The sequence below is a fragment of the Vipera berus genome (genome assembly GCF_964194415.1).
Source record: "Vipera berus genome assembly, chromosome: 13".
NCBI lineage: Eukaryota > Metazoa > Chordata > Lepidosauria > Squamata > Viperidae > Vipera > Vipera berus.
In genome coordinates this window covers 19,391,642-19,408,419 of record NC_138216.1, presented here as the reverse complement: position 1 = coordinate 19,408,419, position 16,778 = coordinate 19,391,642, and the positions used below count along the sequence as shown (strand labels likewise).

The 16,778-nt window shown below is 43.7% G+C and overlaps 1 protein-coding gene across 1 annotated transcript in view; it reads left to right on the top strand.

The window, feature by feature from the left end:
- Positions 1 to 2,073: 2,073 nt before the first annotated feature.
- LOC308674018 (testis-expressed protein 2-like) overlaps positions 2,074 to 16,778 on the top strand; it is a gene marked incomplete at its 5' end in the record, with an annotated part of 33,057 nt that continues 18,352 nt past the window's right edge. The window contains 7 exon segments of the mRNA XM_081338162.1: positions 2,074 to 2,401; positions 2,404 to 3,377; positions 9,529 to 9,729; positions 10,480 to 10,798; positions 14,260 to 14,471; positions 15,372 to 15,518; positions 16,404 to 16,503. Of these exon segments, the coding sequence (XP_081194288.1) occupies positions 2,074 to 2,401; positions 2,404 to 3,377; positions 9,529 to 9,729; positions 10,480 to 10,798; positions 14,260 to 14,471; positions 15,372 to 15,518; positions 16,404 to 16,503 (2,281 nt within the window).

Below are 16,778 nucleotides of genomic sequence, written 5' to 3'. Positions count from 1 at the left end.
TGGTTGACATCCTTCCAGAAGGTTTGGGTGAGTGTGAAAAAAGCATTGACCAAGGCCCCCAAGGTTTACAAGGAGCAAGCAGATAAGTGACACTCCCCTCAGAAGCCTTTTCGTGTTGGGCATTTGATTTATCTTTCAACAAAATATTTAAGGTTAAAGTTACCCAGCAGAAAATTGGGGCCAAAGTTCCTTGGTCCTTTTCGCATCACTAAGGTCATAAACCCTGTTACAGAGGAACTGAAACTTCCTGTGTTTCATTGTAGTCTATTGAAACCTGTGTCAGAATCCTCTTTAAGACCTGTTCCAGAGAAGCTGCCAGGTCCTGTAGTGGTAGAGGGGGAGACACGTTATGAAATAAAATGAATTATCGATTCTAGGTTATACAAGGGAAAGTTACAGTACCTCGTTCAGTGGAAAGGCTACCTCCTGCCAGAAGCTATGTGGATGAAATGTACCAATGTGAAAGCAGAGATTAATAAAAATGTTCTACGATAAATATCCTCCCAAGCCTCCAGGAAATACTTGACCTGCATTTTGTTTCCCCTACAGGAGGCTCTTTCTTTCTGAGAGGGGCCGACTGCCAACTCTACAAATGAGCATGGCTGCAGCCGTTTTCCTTCTCATGCTAGGTTGCCACATAGAACGGAGGGAGGGGGGGGTTGCCCAGGTGCTTGATTAGTCAAAATAATCTTTTGTCCCGTGGGAACCAAGGTTATCGGCTGCTCCCGAGACTAGGGACTGGGTGTTGCATAAAAAGCCTGCCAAATAATCATATTGGGGAACGTAGTCGCTTGCATAGTTTTATGGGTGGGACATTTAACTTTGTATTGGGAAATTGTTACTTGTGTACCCAGACTTGGTTTCACTATTGACCGTGCTGATACTTTGTAACTAATAAATACGTTCTTTAAGGAATTTGCAAGCCTCGGAGTTCTGCTTTATTCATCTCTGTCGGATCCATGACACAAGACTGATTTATGTGATAAGGAGCAATAAAGTTTTTTTTTTACTTAATGAAGTGGGGAACATGCCTATGGATGGGTAAGCATTAGGAATACACCAGGCTATTGCCGCTTGCTCAGCAAATAGTGGTTAGAAATTCTGGCTTAAAATTGGAAGGCATGACCTGAAGACCTGGCTCTTTGAGCTTTCCGGCCAGGACTGAGAACTTTTAATTTTTAACCTATTGTAATTGGGGTTTTTAATTAGAGTTAAGGGTTTTAGATTCAATCAAGGATAATTTAATTTATTTTAATTTGTTATTAACTTTTGTATTGTTATATTGTCTTAATTGCCTTGTGAACCGCCCTGGGTCCTATGGGAGAAGGGCGGTATATAAGTTTAAATAATAAATAAATAAATAAATAAATAAATAAATAAATAAATAAATATAGTCACCTGTTCTCCCTCTTCATGGAACCTTGGAGTCTCTAGATCGATAACAAAACATGAAGTTCCAGACTGTGTAATACCTTCATTAGACTGCAGTTCCCAAGATACTTTGGGAAAGTCACAACCACAAAAATGCTGTGAAAGAGATGATGAATCATAAAGTTGGTTGACCCTTAAAAGGTCCATAAGGTCCACCCCATCCTGACCCAGGAATCTCCCTTTTTACATATTCCCACAACATACATGAATATAAAGATTTTCCTAATACTCAAGAGTCTCCACATTTATGGAATCAGTGATCACGTTCTGAAATTATACACACACTAAAAATAAGTAGCTGCAAGGTGAGTCTGGCCAAGTTGCCTTTCAAGGGAGCCTACATGGAAAAGAAACACAACTAGAAATGAAGATGATACACATGGCTAGCTTTTTTGCTTTGCAAGGTGTGAACTCCCCCCATTTTTAATTAAGAGAATCTAAAATTAATAAAAACTAAATCAATTGGAGCATATCTGCCGAATGGCATCACAAGTATTACTTTGGGATGTGAGGGGTCAACATGTACAAGATAAATGAATGACTAAATGGCTGCTTTGAAGGAATTTGGGTTGGAATTTAAAGTTTCTCAGCATCTGTATTTGTTCCCATTCCATAGGCTCAGCCCCAGGGAGCATGTGAAAGATGACTGACCATCCTCAGATGCCTTCAGATCCTTCTGCAGCAAATATTCCTTCCCATTCCTGGGAAGAAACATGCCATCCTTCCCAAAGATTAAGCCATTGCTCAGCTGCTGAGTCTGGAAAAGACATTGTGTGGGAAGATGCATATGGAAACGAGCCGATTTTTGCCTTAGAAGACGAGGAAGCTCCAGCTCCAAACTTAGCCAGCAGGTTTTTCTTTGAGGAAGATGTGCACAAAGAGCCTGCCTTCTGTGGGTCATCCTCTCCTTTGTTTCCTCTTGAATCAGATTTCTCATCCACGCTCCCCATTTCCCACTCCCCATCTCCAACTCAGCATCTCAGAGAGCAACTAGCCTGGAAAACTCACACAGTCCCAAACCCTTAATCAACTTGGTGAAATCCCTCTCAACTGAAATGGAGTCCCAGGAAGGCCCATCTCTCAAATCCCAACCTTTGTTGAGCTTGGTCAAATCCATTTCCACTGAAATTTCCCGCTTGGAGACCGAGGTGTCACTGTCCAAATCAGACTCTAAGCTCAACATTCAACTCTGGCGACAAATCACCCAGCCCAAAAACAAAAATGGCGATTCCAGGACTGCTCCATCATCTCCCAACCGTTCTCCTTCAGAGAGCAAGGGCAGCTTCTTCAAGACTCAGGAAGCCAAGTTTGAGGACACCAAAAGGAGGTTTTCAGAAGCCATGCAGGAGCCACTCAGCAGGCTCAGCAAAATGATTGGGGATGAGAATAACGTGTCCCCCAAGCTCCGATTACCCCTCTCCGGGCACCAGCAGGGTCCTGAGTTCCTTTCTCATCACTTCAGGGAGTCTCCCATCTTGGAGAGCAATTTGGAACACCCCCTCCAAGAGACAGACTGGACTGAGACCATTTCGTCGGGGAGAGGGGAAATGGAAGAGCGGAAGTGGGACTCTTCTCCAAATTGCCAGCGTGAAGAGGGCCCCTGTGGGGATGTTTTCCAGGTGGCTGAGAAAAAAAGCAAGGCCCCTGGCAAAATGCAGACTCTCTCACCTCTTGGGCCAGTCCAGCCCCCCAGGTGTTGCAACCCAGTGCCATGTAAAGTTCTCACCTGGATTGCCATCTTGGCCTACAATTACCTGGTCCTCCCTTTGCCTCCTTATATTTCTGGCCTCTGCCTTGGCTTAGCCTGTGGGTTCCTTCTTGGTCTCCTGGTTATTTTGCTTCTGGTGCCAAAGCGTGCCCTGTCCCCACAGGAAAGCCCCCCTCCTCAGGGCAGGCCACCCTTGCGAGGGATACCTCAGCAGCCGTGGGAGCCCCACGTGCTCAAGGTAGGGTGGGGTCATTGGTGTTTCTTTGCAATCAGTGGGAGGAGGCCCAGAGGGTTTGGCTGGCTTCTGAACTTGCTTCTCAGTTCCTTTAGAAAACTGGCTCTTTTGGGTTATGCAGGAAAAGGGATACGATGACAGAAGTCTGAGTTTCTTCAAAAAAGCAAATTCAGGCAGACCATGTTTGACAACTGCTCTGTTTAGTAAACTGCCGAAGTTACAGTGGTGCTGCAAATGCAGTCAGTCCTTGCATTTATGACCATTTATGCAGTGTCACACAGTCACATGATCAGTCACCATTTGTGTGCTTCACAGCTGGGTTACAACAAGTAGACTCAATGGAGAAGTCAGCAATAAAATTGTGAATTGGAGTCACATGATGTCTCCTTAGTGATTGTGTCATTTAGTGACAGTTGCCAATCCCAATTGTGGTCACAAAGTGAAGACTACTTGTATAGCCTGACACACAATAGTTTCCTTCTCCCATAGTCCCCTGAAGTCCAGCATGCCAATACTTGAGCCACAGCCTTCCTCTACACTTGAAATGTTTCATGGAGATAAATTATTGCTAATTATTCAGCTTTAAGGTGGAAAAGAGAAAAGAAAAATGAAAGATGTTGCTATTTTTAAAATTTAGAACATTTAGTTCTAATAGTGCTAGAGATTGAAGCAAGATGGGATGAGCGTTCCCTTGAAAAATTCTGAGAAAATTCTGCATAAATTTTGAATAATAATAATAATAATAATAATAATAATAATAATAATAATAATAATAATAATAATAATAATAATAAGAAGAAGAAGAAGAAGAAGAAGAAGAAGAAGAAGAAGAAGAAGAAGAAGAAGAAGAAGAAGAAGAAGCCTTGGTGGAGCAGTGGGCTAATGCCTCCTTAAGTAACACCAGCTGCCTGCAATTAGTGCAGGTTCGCATCCCACCAGGCTCAAGGTTGACTCAGCCTTCCATCCTTCCGAGGTAGGTAAAATGAGGACCCAGATTGTTGGGGGCAATTAAGCTGACTTTGTAATAATGCCGCTTGGGGGGGGCGAAAGCCCTAATAAGCAGGCATATACATAGAATGAAGGCTATTGCTAAGCTTGTAAGCCGCCCTGAGTCTTCGGAGAAGGGCGGGATATAAATGGAATTAAAATAAAAAATAAAATAAATAAATAAATAATAAGAAGAAGAAGAAGTTGGAAGGGACCTTGGAGGTCATCTAGTCCAACCCCCTGCTCAGGCAGGAAACCCTATACCATTTCAGACAAATGGCTGTCCAGTCTCTTCTTAAAAACCGCCAGTGTTGGAGCATTCACCACCTCTGGAGGCAGGTTGTTCCACTGGTTAATTGTTCTAACTGTCAGGATGTTTCTCCTTAGTTCTAGGTTGCTTCTCTCCTTGACTAGTTTCCATCCGTTGCTTCTTGTCCTGCTTTCAGGTGCTTTGGAGAATAGCCTGACTCCCTCTTCTTTGTGGCAGCCCCTGAGATATTGGAACACTGCTATCATGTCACCCCTCACCCTTCTCTTCGTTAAACTACACATACCCAATTCCAGCAACCGTTCCCTATATGTTTTAGCCTCCAGTCCCCCAATCATCTTTGTCGCTCTTCTCTGTACTCTTTCTAGAGCCTCGACATCTTTTTTACATCGTGGTGACCAAAACTGGATGCAGTATTCCAGGTGTGGCCTTACCAAGGCATTGTAAAGTGGTATTAGTACTTCACGTGATTTATGCATAGGATTCCATTGAATTTATGCATAGGATTCCATTGAATAGCTTTATTTGTTTATATCAAATAAACACTTTCTTGTTATTTGATAGCCCTCTGTAGGATTTTTTCCTCCGTGGCCGGCAGAGATCCTTCAATGGGAAAACTGAAATCCATCAGCCAAAAGAGCAAATTATCTGTTTGATATAATTGACACAAACATTGCTCGTGGTCTCCTCCAAGCCAGCATGCAACCACTGCAGCCACAGGCCTCCTGAGCAAGTTGCCCTCTTTGATATGTACTTGTAGGTATTTAGGGCGATTGTTGCCAGGACACAGAACCAGGTCTGGCTTGGAACAATGGGAATTGTCGTCCAGCCTAGCCCAGTGCCCTTGGACTGGTGGTCTCTGCCCCAGGTTATGCCAGGGCTGTAGGGAGGCAGAAGAAATGGGGGAGAGGAAATAACCATAACTTTATTGCAGCTTTAGTGTGTGGTACCTAACTTGCAAAAGCAGCTCTGAGCAGATTAGATAGAAGCATAAAAAGGTAAAAACAACCACAAGAAACAGCGAGAACTAAAGCTAGATTGACTGAATAGCAAAACAGAAGGATAACTAAATAACTGAGGCCAAATCCTACTGTAACTGCTAAAAAGCTTCTCATTCTGGATGGACTCAGCTTGCTTCCCAACCTAGTACCTGATGGGAAGAATCTGCTTTTCACAGCTGTACAGAAGGCTCTCAGGATTGGGACCATCCATTTTTTTTTGGGGGGGGGGGTGCATCATTTTTTTTAATAAATGGGAAGGAAGTGGAGGGCCTCTTTTGAAACAGGGAAGAAATTGTTTCATAGAATCATGGGACCATAGGGGGTGGAAGGGATCTCTGAGGTCTTCCAGTCCATCCCCCTGCCCAAGGCAAGAGATCTTATTGCATCCCATGCAAATGGCCGTCCAGTTTTTTTTTCTTGAAGACCTGTTTTAATTATTTGAACCTGTTTCTACTTTTATACTTTTCCTTCTTGCCAGAGAGCTCTTTGTGCAACCGTGTTGGTTTTGTCTGGTGTCTTTTGTTTTTCTTTCTCTGTGGTATTGTTTTGTTTTCGCCTTTAGTATTTCATTTTTCAGAGTTTCCCATTCATGCTGAGCCATTTCAGTGACCCAGAGTCGTTTGTGACAAGATGAGTGGAAAATAAATTCAAATAAATAAATCCTGAACTGTTTTTCTTCCTAAGATTTCCATCCATGGAATCCTTCCTATTTTTTCTTTTAGTTTGTTGAAGTCAGTTCTCTTAAACTCTCAAGTGACTTAGTTCAGTCACCTGTGCCTGCATCATGGCAAATTCTAGTATGACATTGTCACTCCTGCAAAGTTCCTACAACTTCCACTCCTTCAGTCATTTCATCCCTATTAGCGGTGCTTTTTTTGTAAAAGAAAAAGGTGCCGGAACTCACACATGTCATACAACCCGCCTTGCCTACCCTACAAGGTTCCATCCAAAAAAGGTGCCGGAACTCCGTTCTGAGCGTTCTATGACAAAAAAAGCCCTGCCTATTAGTAAGGTTTAAGTCCAGTATAGCTGATTCTCTAGTTCTCACCTCCTTTTGAGTGACAAAGTTGTCAGCCAGGAATACAAGAAACCTGTTCTATTTCCCGCTCACTGCAGAATTTGTTTCCCAGTTGATGTTGGGGTAGTTAAAGTCCCCCATTATTGCAATGGTGTGTTTCCTGCACACATTAGTTAACTATCAAAGAGTTCATCTTTCCTCTTCTTGGCTAAGTGGCCTGTGATAAACACCTGCAGCAATGTCATTTCTTTCTCCTCTAATATTCATCCAAATACTTTCAAGAAGGCTTCCCTTGTATTGTGAGACACCAGCATGGTTGCACAAAGATCTCTCTGATAAACTGAAAGACAAAAAGGATAAGTACAAAAAATGGAAAGAGGGACACATAACTAAGGCAGAATATCAGCAGATAGCCTGAATCTGCAAAGATGAAGTCAGGAAAGCAAAAGCTCCAAATGAACAAAGACTTGCAACAAAAATCAAAGATAATAGAAACATATTAATAACAAGAAAATAGTCAAGGAAGTAGTTGGTCCACTAAAGAGAGAAGACGGCAAGGAAGTAACAGGCAACAGAGAGAAAGCAGAGCTGCTTAACTCATTCTTTGCATCAGTCTTCATACAAAAAGAAATTATAGCCCAACCTACCAAAAACGTAACTGTAAAAGACAGACTAGAAATAAAAATTAAAATAAGCAAGAAAATGGTAAGAGAACACCTGTCTTATCTTGATGAATATGAATCACCAGAACCTGATGGATTACATCCCAGAGTTCTGAAGGTGCTGGCAGATGTTATCTCAGAACCACTGTATCATATCTTTAAAAAAGTTTGGAGCATTGGGAAACTACCAGAGGATTAGAAAAGAGCTGATGTGGTTCCCATTTTCATAAAAGGGGGGGAGAACAGACCCAGGAAACTACAGACCAATCAGCCTAACATCAATACTTGGGAAAATAATGGGGGGAAAAGCAGATCTGTGAACATCTAGAAACAAATAAAGTCATAACTAGAAGCCAGCACAGGTTTCTTAAAAACAGATCATGCCAAACCAATTTTATTTCATTCTTTGACAAAATGACTAAATTAGTAGACCAGTGAAATACTATGGACATAGTATATTTAGACTTCAGAAAGGCATTTGACAAAGTAGACCAAAACCTACTTCTTGGTAAGTTAGATAGGTTTGTGGCTGACAAACCACACTCATCAAGTCGTCCTTAATGGTACTACATCTACACGGAGGGAAGCAAGCAGTGGGGTACTACAAGGTTCCATTTTAGGCCCAGTACTCTTCAATATCTTCATAAATGACTTAGATGAGGGAATAGAAGGGGAACTCATCAATGTGCCCTATCCAACAAAATGAAATTTAATCTAGAGAAAAGCAAGATTTTACACCTAGGCAGGAAAAACCAAAGGTTTAATTACAGGCTAGGCGAAACCTGGCTCAAAAACAGTAACTGTGAGAGGGACCTTGGAGTTCTAGTGGACAACTATTCAAACATTAGTTAGCAATGTGCGGCAGCAGCCAAAAAGGCTAAATACAATCCTTGTTGTATAAACAAAGGCACAAAAATCAAAATCATCTGAAGTATTCATACTACTTTATAAATCCTTAGTAAGACCACACCTGGAATACTCCATCCAGTTTTGCTTACCACATTACAAACAAGATGTTGAGACTTTGGAAAAAGTGCAAAGAAGAGCAACTAAGATGATCAAAGGCCTGGAGACTAAAACATATGAAGAACATTTGCAGGATTTGGGTTTGGCAAGTCTAGAGAAAAGAAGGGTTAGGGGGGACATGATAGCAGTATTCCAGTATTTGAGGGGCTGCCACAAAGAAGAGGGAGTCAAACTATTCTCCAAAGCACCAGAGGGCAGGACAAGAAACAATGGTTGGAAATTGATGAAAGAGAGAAGCAACCTAGAATTAAGGAGAAAGTTCCTAACAGTGAGGACAATTAACCAGTGGAACAGCTTGCCTTCAGAAATCCTGGGCGCTCCATCATTGGAGATTTTAAGAAGAGACTGGACAGTCACTTGTCTGAAATGGTACAGGTTCTCCTGCTTGAGCAGGGGGTTGGACTAGAAGACCTCCAAAGTCCCTTCCAGCTCTATTCTGATTCTGATTCTGGCCTATGATGAATACCAACAGCAATGTCATTTCTTTTGCCTCTAATATTCACAAGGCTTTTTCCCCTAGTATTGTGTATTTCTGTAGAACTATAGTAATTCTTCACATACAATGCAATTCCTACCCCCCTTTTTTGGTGCATTGGTTCTGTTTCATTTGAACAGGATATAGCCTTCCAGCACTTCCAATCTCTGAGACTGGCCATGAAAAATTACCCAAGCAGTTGCAATAATTTGAGGGTACCTTCATTAAATCCCAAAGAAGACATCAGATTGGGAAATGTGGATAGCTAAAGTAGATGCAAAGAGAAGGAGAAACAGTGATGAAATGTGAGTCAAGACAGTCAGGCCGAAATGTAGGAAGCAGATTCTCTTTCATTATATTGTTAGGAAAAATATGCAGGCAAATTTCTCTGGGACTTTTTTTTTCATGGAAAACTGATTTTAACGTGGAGGTGGGTAACCAATGTGTTCTTCTACCAATATGGCAGGACCTTGCTCCTGCAGTTGCCAGAAAGAGGAGAGGGAATGGAGAAAAGAACTTTGAGATGTTTTTCAGGAACTGGAATTTCAGGTTGCCCACATCTGTACTTTTGAAGAAATACATTAAAGTGAATGTGAAAGTTGCTTCTTTTATTCCAGCAAATGCAGGTCAATAAATAATATCAAGCAGAATAGTGACAGATAGGTTTTTACTCTTGTTTTAGACATTCCCTGACTAAAATTAATTGTTCTTTTCCAGGGTTGGATGAACAAAATGCATTGTTATGACCCTGAGATTTATCATCCTTCTCTTACCCATTCCATATTTGTGACCTTAGAAAACTCGAACCTGACATTTTCATATCCCCAAACCAGCATCCCTCGGCGGGCCACCTTTGGGGAAGAAAACTTTGAGGTGGCTTTTGTGACCCACCAACTTTATGATATGAGTGGAGCCAAGGTAAGATTCATCAACAACGTAGCTGACAGGGCGGTGGATATGTGTAGTAAGTACAGATTGGGAATTTGGTGGAAAGGCCAGGAGAGCTTTCATCCTTTCATCCCCGCACTGCAGATATGGTTCAGTCTTAGATCAGTTGGGGGCATTTGAGATCCCACGGGAAGACCTCCCATTCCTTCTTCTAGCGCAATCCAGAAGGGATTAAAGTCCTTCTCTACCTACTGCACTGATTCAAGCTGGATCCTGGGTTTTTAAAAAGACATTCAGTCAAAAGGAAGATCATTTAATTTAAATGTTTAAGTGTTCCACATTATCAGCATTTATTTTGCCTTTGGCTTTAGTTTCTTAGCTGTCATACCAACTTCTCAAACATATTTTATAAAATACTTATAAAATAGGATGATTGGGCAGCAAGTACCCCCAAAACTGTCTCAAAAGGAAGTTAAAATTGGATTGGCTCAGAACTCATAGAGTGATCCGTTCCTGTGAGATTTGGGGAACTTTAGGGGAGATGTCTTAGGATAAAAATTATTATTATGAGATCACAGGATTTGGGCCTTCTAAGGCAAGGTTTCATGGGCTTCAAATGCCAAAGTTCATAAGATAGGACACCCAGGACTCCTCAAGGCGATTGTCAGGTCACGCAATGGCATTTGGGTTGTGAAAAGGTTGCTCTGTAATTCAAGCTGCTTTTCCATGGAGAAGGTGACTTGATTCTCTTGTGACTTCAGATTGTCTGTTACTTTTCAGGTCTTCCTCTTCCCACCTGGGCTGGCTCGCAAAAGGATGTGGAACAAAAAATATCCCATATGCATTCTTTTCCCAGAACAAGTGGATCTGAAAACCAAAGCACTAGCAACAAAAGACCAAGATGTGGATTCTCCAAGAGAGGAGAAGCCAAAGAAGAAAGAAGTAACAGGGCAGTGCCCAGCTGAGGCCCAAGAAAGGACACTTTATCTCTTTGGCAGAACGGGTAGGGATAAGGAGGAGTGGTACCAATATCTCGTAAGAGCCTGCCAAGTTGAACACCATGAGCTACACCACACCAGCCAAGGTGAACTCCTCTCAGGTAAAGCAGGCTGGGAACCATGGGTCCAACCCCCAGGGTTCCTTGATTTGATTGCCTCTTATATTTAGAAACAGAATGAGGAAATCCTGGGATGGCATCATGTTTTGTTTAAATTGAATGGCATTTTGATAAGACGAGGTGAGCTGAGGTGAGGTAAGATAAAATGAAATGAGAGATAAGGTAAGGTAAGGTAAGATACGGTAAGATAAGACGAGACGAGACGAGACAAGACAAGACAAGACAAGATAAGTTAAAATAAGATAAGGGGAAGTTGCCCAAAATGGAGTGGAGGGATGAGCAGCCAGCCAAAGCTGTGGTAGGGGCAACAGAGGGAAGCCAGATTGGAGCCCAGGGGATTCCCGGTGGCCAAGCAGCCTCCATCTGGCCAAAGGTGAAAGCAGAGAAGATGAAGCAGCTGGCATCACTGGAATGGTCAGGGATGGCAGGAGCCTACAGCCAGCTGAGCCTGGAGTATTGGCAAGAAGGGGCACGAAAGGCCTCCAAAGCTAGGTTCCCGCTGGATTGCGTAATGTGACGGCTGCAACTGGTGGGGTGGCTAGGGCTCAACTGGCTAACTCCCCTCAGCCTGGTCCCAACCCAGGGCGTGGAGCTGCCGGCCGTCAGCCAGCAGCCGCCCCACCACCCTGGAGGCGGTGCAGGTCTGGATGGGAAGGAACAGGCTCAGGCTGAACCCCTCCAAGACCAAGTGGCTGTGGATACCAGCATCTTGTATTGTCCAACATGTTCCACCTCTTTTGATGGGGGGAGGTATTGCCCCCCTCTGAAAGGGCTCGCAACTTGGGTGTCCTCCTGGATTCACGGCTTAACTTGGAGGATCATCTGGCTGCTATGACCAGGGGGGCCTTCGCACGGGTTCACCTGGTGCGCCAGTTGTGCCCCTTTTTGGACCGAGTTGCCCTGTGCACGGTTACCCATGCCCTCGTCACTTCTCGCCTGGATTACTGCAATGCTCTCTACATGGGGCTGCCCTTGAAGTGCACCCAGAGGCTTCAGCTGGTGCAAAATGCGGCCGCACGGGTGCTTATGGGAGTTTCTCGATACTCCCATGTTACACCACTCCTGCGCGAGCTGCACTGGCTTCCGGTTGTCCTCCGGGTGTGATTCAAGGTGCTGGTAATCACTTTTAAAGCCCTACATGGCTTAGGCCCGGGGTACTTGCGAGACCACCTGCTGCCATTATCAAACTTCCATCGCCCGGTTTGTTCCTACAGAGTCGGCCTCCTCAGGGTGCCATCAGCTAAGCAATGCCGGCTGGCGACCCCCAGGGGGAGAGCCTTCTCTGTGGACGCTCCGACCCTCTGGAATGAACTGCCCCTGGAGCTGAGGATGGCCCCTGACCTTCGGTCCTTCCGCTGTGACCTGAAGACATGGATGTTCCAACAATCGGGCCTGGACTGACTGTAGTTTTAAATTTGGTTTTACTGGGTCTATTGTTATGTATTTACTTCATTGTTTAATTCTTTTTTAAATTTTGTATTTTATGTTTTTAACTTTTTATTGTTGTGAGCCGCCCTGAGTCCTTAGGGAGAAGGGCGGCATATAAATTTAATAAATTCAAATTCAATTCAAATTCACCCAGAGCAGCTGATCAGCAGCAGTCACAAGGGCCGATGTATGGTGCCCAGTGGTGGATGTTCCCTAATGGGATGGGATGGCCACCGGAATATTGGGGTGCCCCAAGGCCTCCACAGCCTCCCCTCGTTGAAGGCCACTTTTGACGGAAACCCAGAGAAACTGGCTAAAAAGCCAAAAAGCCACCAAGCAAAGGGAAGGAGAAGATGCAAGCAGAGTGCCAGGTTGTTGAGGTCTCCCCTCCAAAGAGTGAAGGGGAGGGAACTCCGGCCACAGTGGACCTGCAGCTGAACCTCTATGAGAGCGAGAGTGAGGGAGAGGATGGCCTGATGGTAAGTGGACCCGTCCACTCCCTCACAGCCCAAGTGGATATTGTAGTGATCCACTCGGGTTAAAGGGGGTAGTAAAAGCCCCAATAGGGTGCATCCAATGCCTGGTCAGCCTACCAACAGCATGGAAGCTGGGGTTGCGAGTGAGGAAACTGCACCAGCCCATGAAATTGGAGCAGGTGATGCCTTTTGGACTACAAGGACCCCTGGTCATATTCGTGCAGCTCATAAACAAGGTGCTGCATGAACATTTATACAGTTGGGTTTTGGCGTACCTGGATGACATCCTCATTTACTCTGAGATGATGGACAAACACGTTAAACTCATACAATTGCTGAAAAAACATTTGGACGCAAAGCTATATGCCAAGCTGTCAAAATGCAAGTTCCACAAAAGTAGTCTAGAGTACCTGGGCTACAGAGTGTCATGTAAGGGAGTGGAAATTGAAATCCATCTTGGAATGGCAAGCTCCTCGGACCCACAAGCAGCTACAGAGTTTCTTGGGGTTTGCAAACTTTTATAGGCAATTCACTCCCTCCTTCACAAAGATTGCCCCAGAGGCCAGTCACTGAGCCCTGTAATTGTAGACATTTTTGGCCCTGGCAATATAATGGCCATCTTGAAAAAATGGGGGGACCACTGCTGGCTGCAGTGAAAGATTGAAAGTATCTGTAAGACCGCAAGCCAACTCATCTGCACATTCCCTAAGAACACACCCAGTGATGTTATCTGGACCTGCTGTTTTCTGTATGTCAACTTTCCACAATGTTCTCTGGACAGAGGTGACATCAAAGCTAAGCACTTGCTCATCAGGGTGGGGCACAGCTTTCCTGACAGGATGCTATTTGATTCCTCAAACTACCAAAAATGTGTTCAGCTTGTTTAAAAACTCTGTGTCACCTTTACCACACGATGGAGCCACCTTGTAATGGCCTGGATGACTTACTACATGCACCGAGTGTTCGTTGGCTCTGTTTTTGTCTTGACTCAATCCAATTCCAATCCAACCCAATTCTTTGTTGCCACACTTATCCTAGGCACAGGGGACGTCATTCTAAGGCCGAGGGTAATGCAAGGGCATCCACCTGGGTTGGGGTGGAATAAAAACAGTCATCCATTTAAAAAAGGGTGGGCTTTTGACTTTTTTGACTGCTTCTGCAGACGCTGTCGTCTTTTGCACCCTGTAGATAAAGAAATGGCAAGTTTCATATAGTTTCACTTGAACCAAGCAGCTGTTTCTTCAGTTAACAAGTGTAAGATTGATTTTAGTAAAGTAAAGTAAATAACATTGAGGACCAAGTTGGATTAGAACCCACTGAGGGGTTAACTTTTATTTCCCACTTTGGTCTTAAACCCAATCTGAGTGGTTTTCATCAGAAGCTCCTGTTAAAGGACAGCAAATTCTGGGCATCAGCAACTACCTCTGTTATTTCCACAAACTAACAACCCCAAATTTCATGATGTTGATATTATTGCACTCCCAGGCCTGGCCAGTCTTGTCATTCTCTGTTATAGCCACCTTTCCTTCTCTTGCTCAGGTGTAATCCAGCTCCTTCCTGCAGGAAAGGAGATCCACAATCACGGCACGGAAGACCTGCCCCCTGCAGCTGGGCCCAAGGAGCTGAGCCTCAGCAGTCAAGAAAAACTCTTAGTGGACTACAATGTGTACATGTCCCAAATCATTCCGGCAGCCACTGACTCCGACCCAAAGCCCTGCTCCAATGTAGCAGACAGCCCCGGTTCCAAAAAGGTGAGGAAATCTTGCTGAAATCCCAGGAAAAGTGAAAGTGAAACTGCAACTGTGTGCTTGATCTTACAAAGGATTGGTTGTAAAGTTACTTTTTCATCCCTGTTGCAACTGCGAACAGTCACTGAACAAGGCAATTGTTAAACAAGGACTACCTGTATGTGTATATAAAATTGAATAAGTTAAACACTGTATTTTTTAAAAAATGTGTCAAATACAATTTTAAGATTAGGAATTGTTTTTCAAAGCTTCTTTTTAAAAAAATTAAACAAAAAATATCTGTTGTGATCAATGAGCTCTGATTATTCAGAACTTTTATTGGACATTTTTCAAGACACCTATTATTCTTCGCTATTTAGAAATTGTTTATACTCTGCTTCAGCCAAAATTGCTCCCTCAAAACTCAGGTCTTCAGTCTTTTAAAATAAATAAAGATCTCTATATTTTGATAAGACAAGAAAAACATGCTGCACTGAGTTTAGGGATGCTGGTAAGATATGTGACATTCCATTCGCTGAAAGATTAAAGCTGATGGTACCATCCCCAAGTATTCAGATTTTGCAAAATATTTTGAATTTTGAATTTTCAGACGCATAAGGTAAACATACCATACCAACAAAATAAAACATCACATAATCTCAAGGCAATCTGAGACATTTGCAAAAGTGGGGGGGGGTGTCTGTCATAAAGGTTAAGGTGACGGTGATGGCCACACAATGGAAACTCCACTCTGTTTTTATGTATGTTGTGCTTCCCAGCACTTAAGCACCCCCACTTATTTTTGCCAATTCTCCTGATTTAGCATTGTGACACCTTTAAAGGGCAGTTAGTTCTCCCCAGTGCATGTGGCCATTGCAGTCCAATACGACCACGAGTGATTGCTTTCCCTTTTGTTCCTTTCAGTTCCCTGGGGATGAGACTCGGATCCCCAACCCCCCTACAGCTTGGGTCAATGCGATGCTTGGGCGAATGTTTTGGGACTTCCTAAGGGAAAAATATTGGGCAGATCAAGTTTCAGACAAAATTCAGAAGAAACTGGGCAGAATCAAGGTGAGAAAAGCTGCTTTCCCCTTGAGCAAACAAACCTCCAGGGGGCAAAGAAGGCCTGCTCAGCTGAGATACCCAGAAGGCATTGCTTTCTGGCTCCAAAGGCAGATTTGCTCATCCCCCTCTTGTGTGCACGTACCTCACCCTACATTCCCACAGCACACGGAGTCACAAATTCACCAACCACGTTTCAGCCTAGAATGCATCTCAGCACACGTGGTTAGATTATGGTTTTGTAAATAATAAATCAGTTGAGTGCAAACCCAATACTTTCTTCTAGACATTTATTTTTTGGGTGCTGCAGACTGCCTCACCATATTTAGACCAAGCAATTCACATTGCTTGCCAACCAGAGAGGCTGATGTTGCTGGATGCAGATGGACTGGCTCATATCATTCTCAACTAAAGTCCCCCGCACTCTGAGTTCCTAGTGGACCACAACAAAGGCACTAGAGACACAGCGCAATTCTCTGATGCTGGTTACATCAGAGAATTAGCTGGCTCTGGGAATGGGACTGGACATTTGTGAAATACTGCAGAAGAATAGATGGACATTCCTTTTTTATCTTCTAAATAGCTAGTAACTTTCCCACCTCAAGTCAAGAGGCAGTTAGAAACAGAATCAAAGGCATGAAGGAGACCTTAATGTTCTCTCCGATAAATGAAGGCAAAGTACACAAATCTGATATCCAAGATTGTGTTACCCAGTCCCTTTTTCTTTGCAAGAAATCCAACACAGGGACACTGTGAATCTTGCTTTCTTGTTTATGTGTGGCTGTTAGGAGCCTGACATTGACTGCTAAAGAATGCCAGCTTGACATCAATTTCCTTCCTCTCTTTGGCTTCCCTGATGTTTGGTTTGTTTCTTCTTCCTTTGCTCTCATGCAGCTGCCATATTTTATGAATGAGCTCATCCTAACTGATCTGGAGATGGGGACCTCCATCCCACACATACTTGGCATTTCTAGCCCCACTGTGGATAACCGAGGTAGGTTTTGGTGACCAGCCAGCCTATGATTCGTATTGCTGTCTTCTTATGGTCCACGTGTATTACGTTGGGGTTCCGGAATCAGAGATGACACAAGTTCAGGAGCTAAGTTGCTTTATTGAGGAACATGGCCGAACTGGGGAACAAAGGATTTCAGCTCTCATTTATACCTGGCCAGGTGACTGCCTGGCCAATGGGTTAAAATCCAAGCGTCCTGCCGGCTGGTCAGCCAATCCCTTTAAATCCGGCTCTCCCGCCGAATGCTGTCTCCTTGT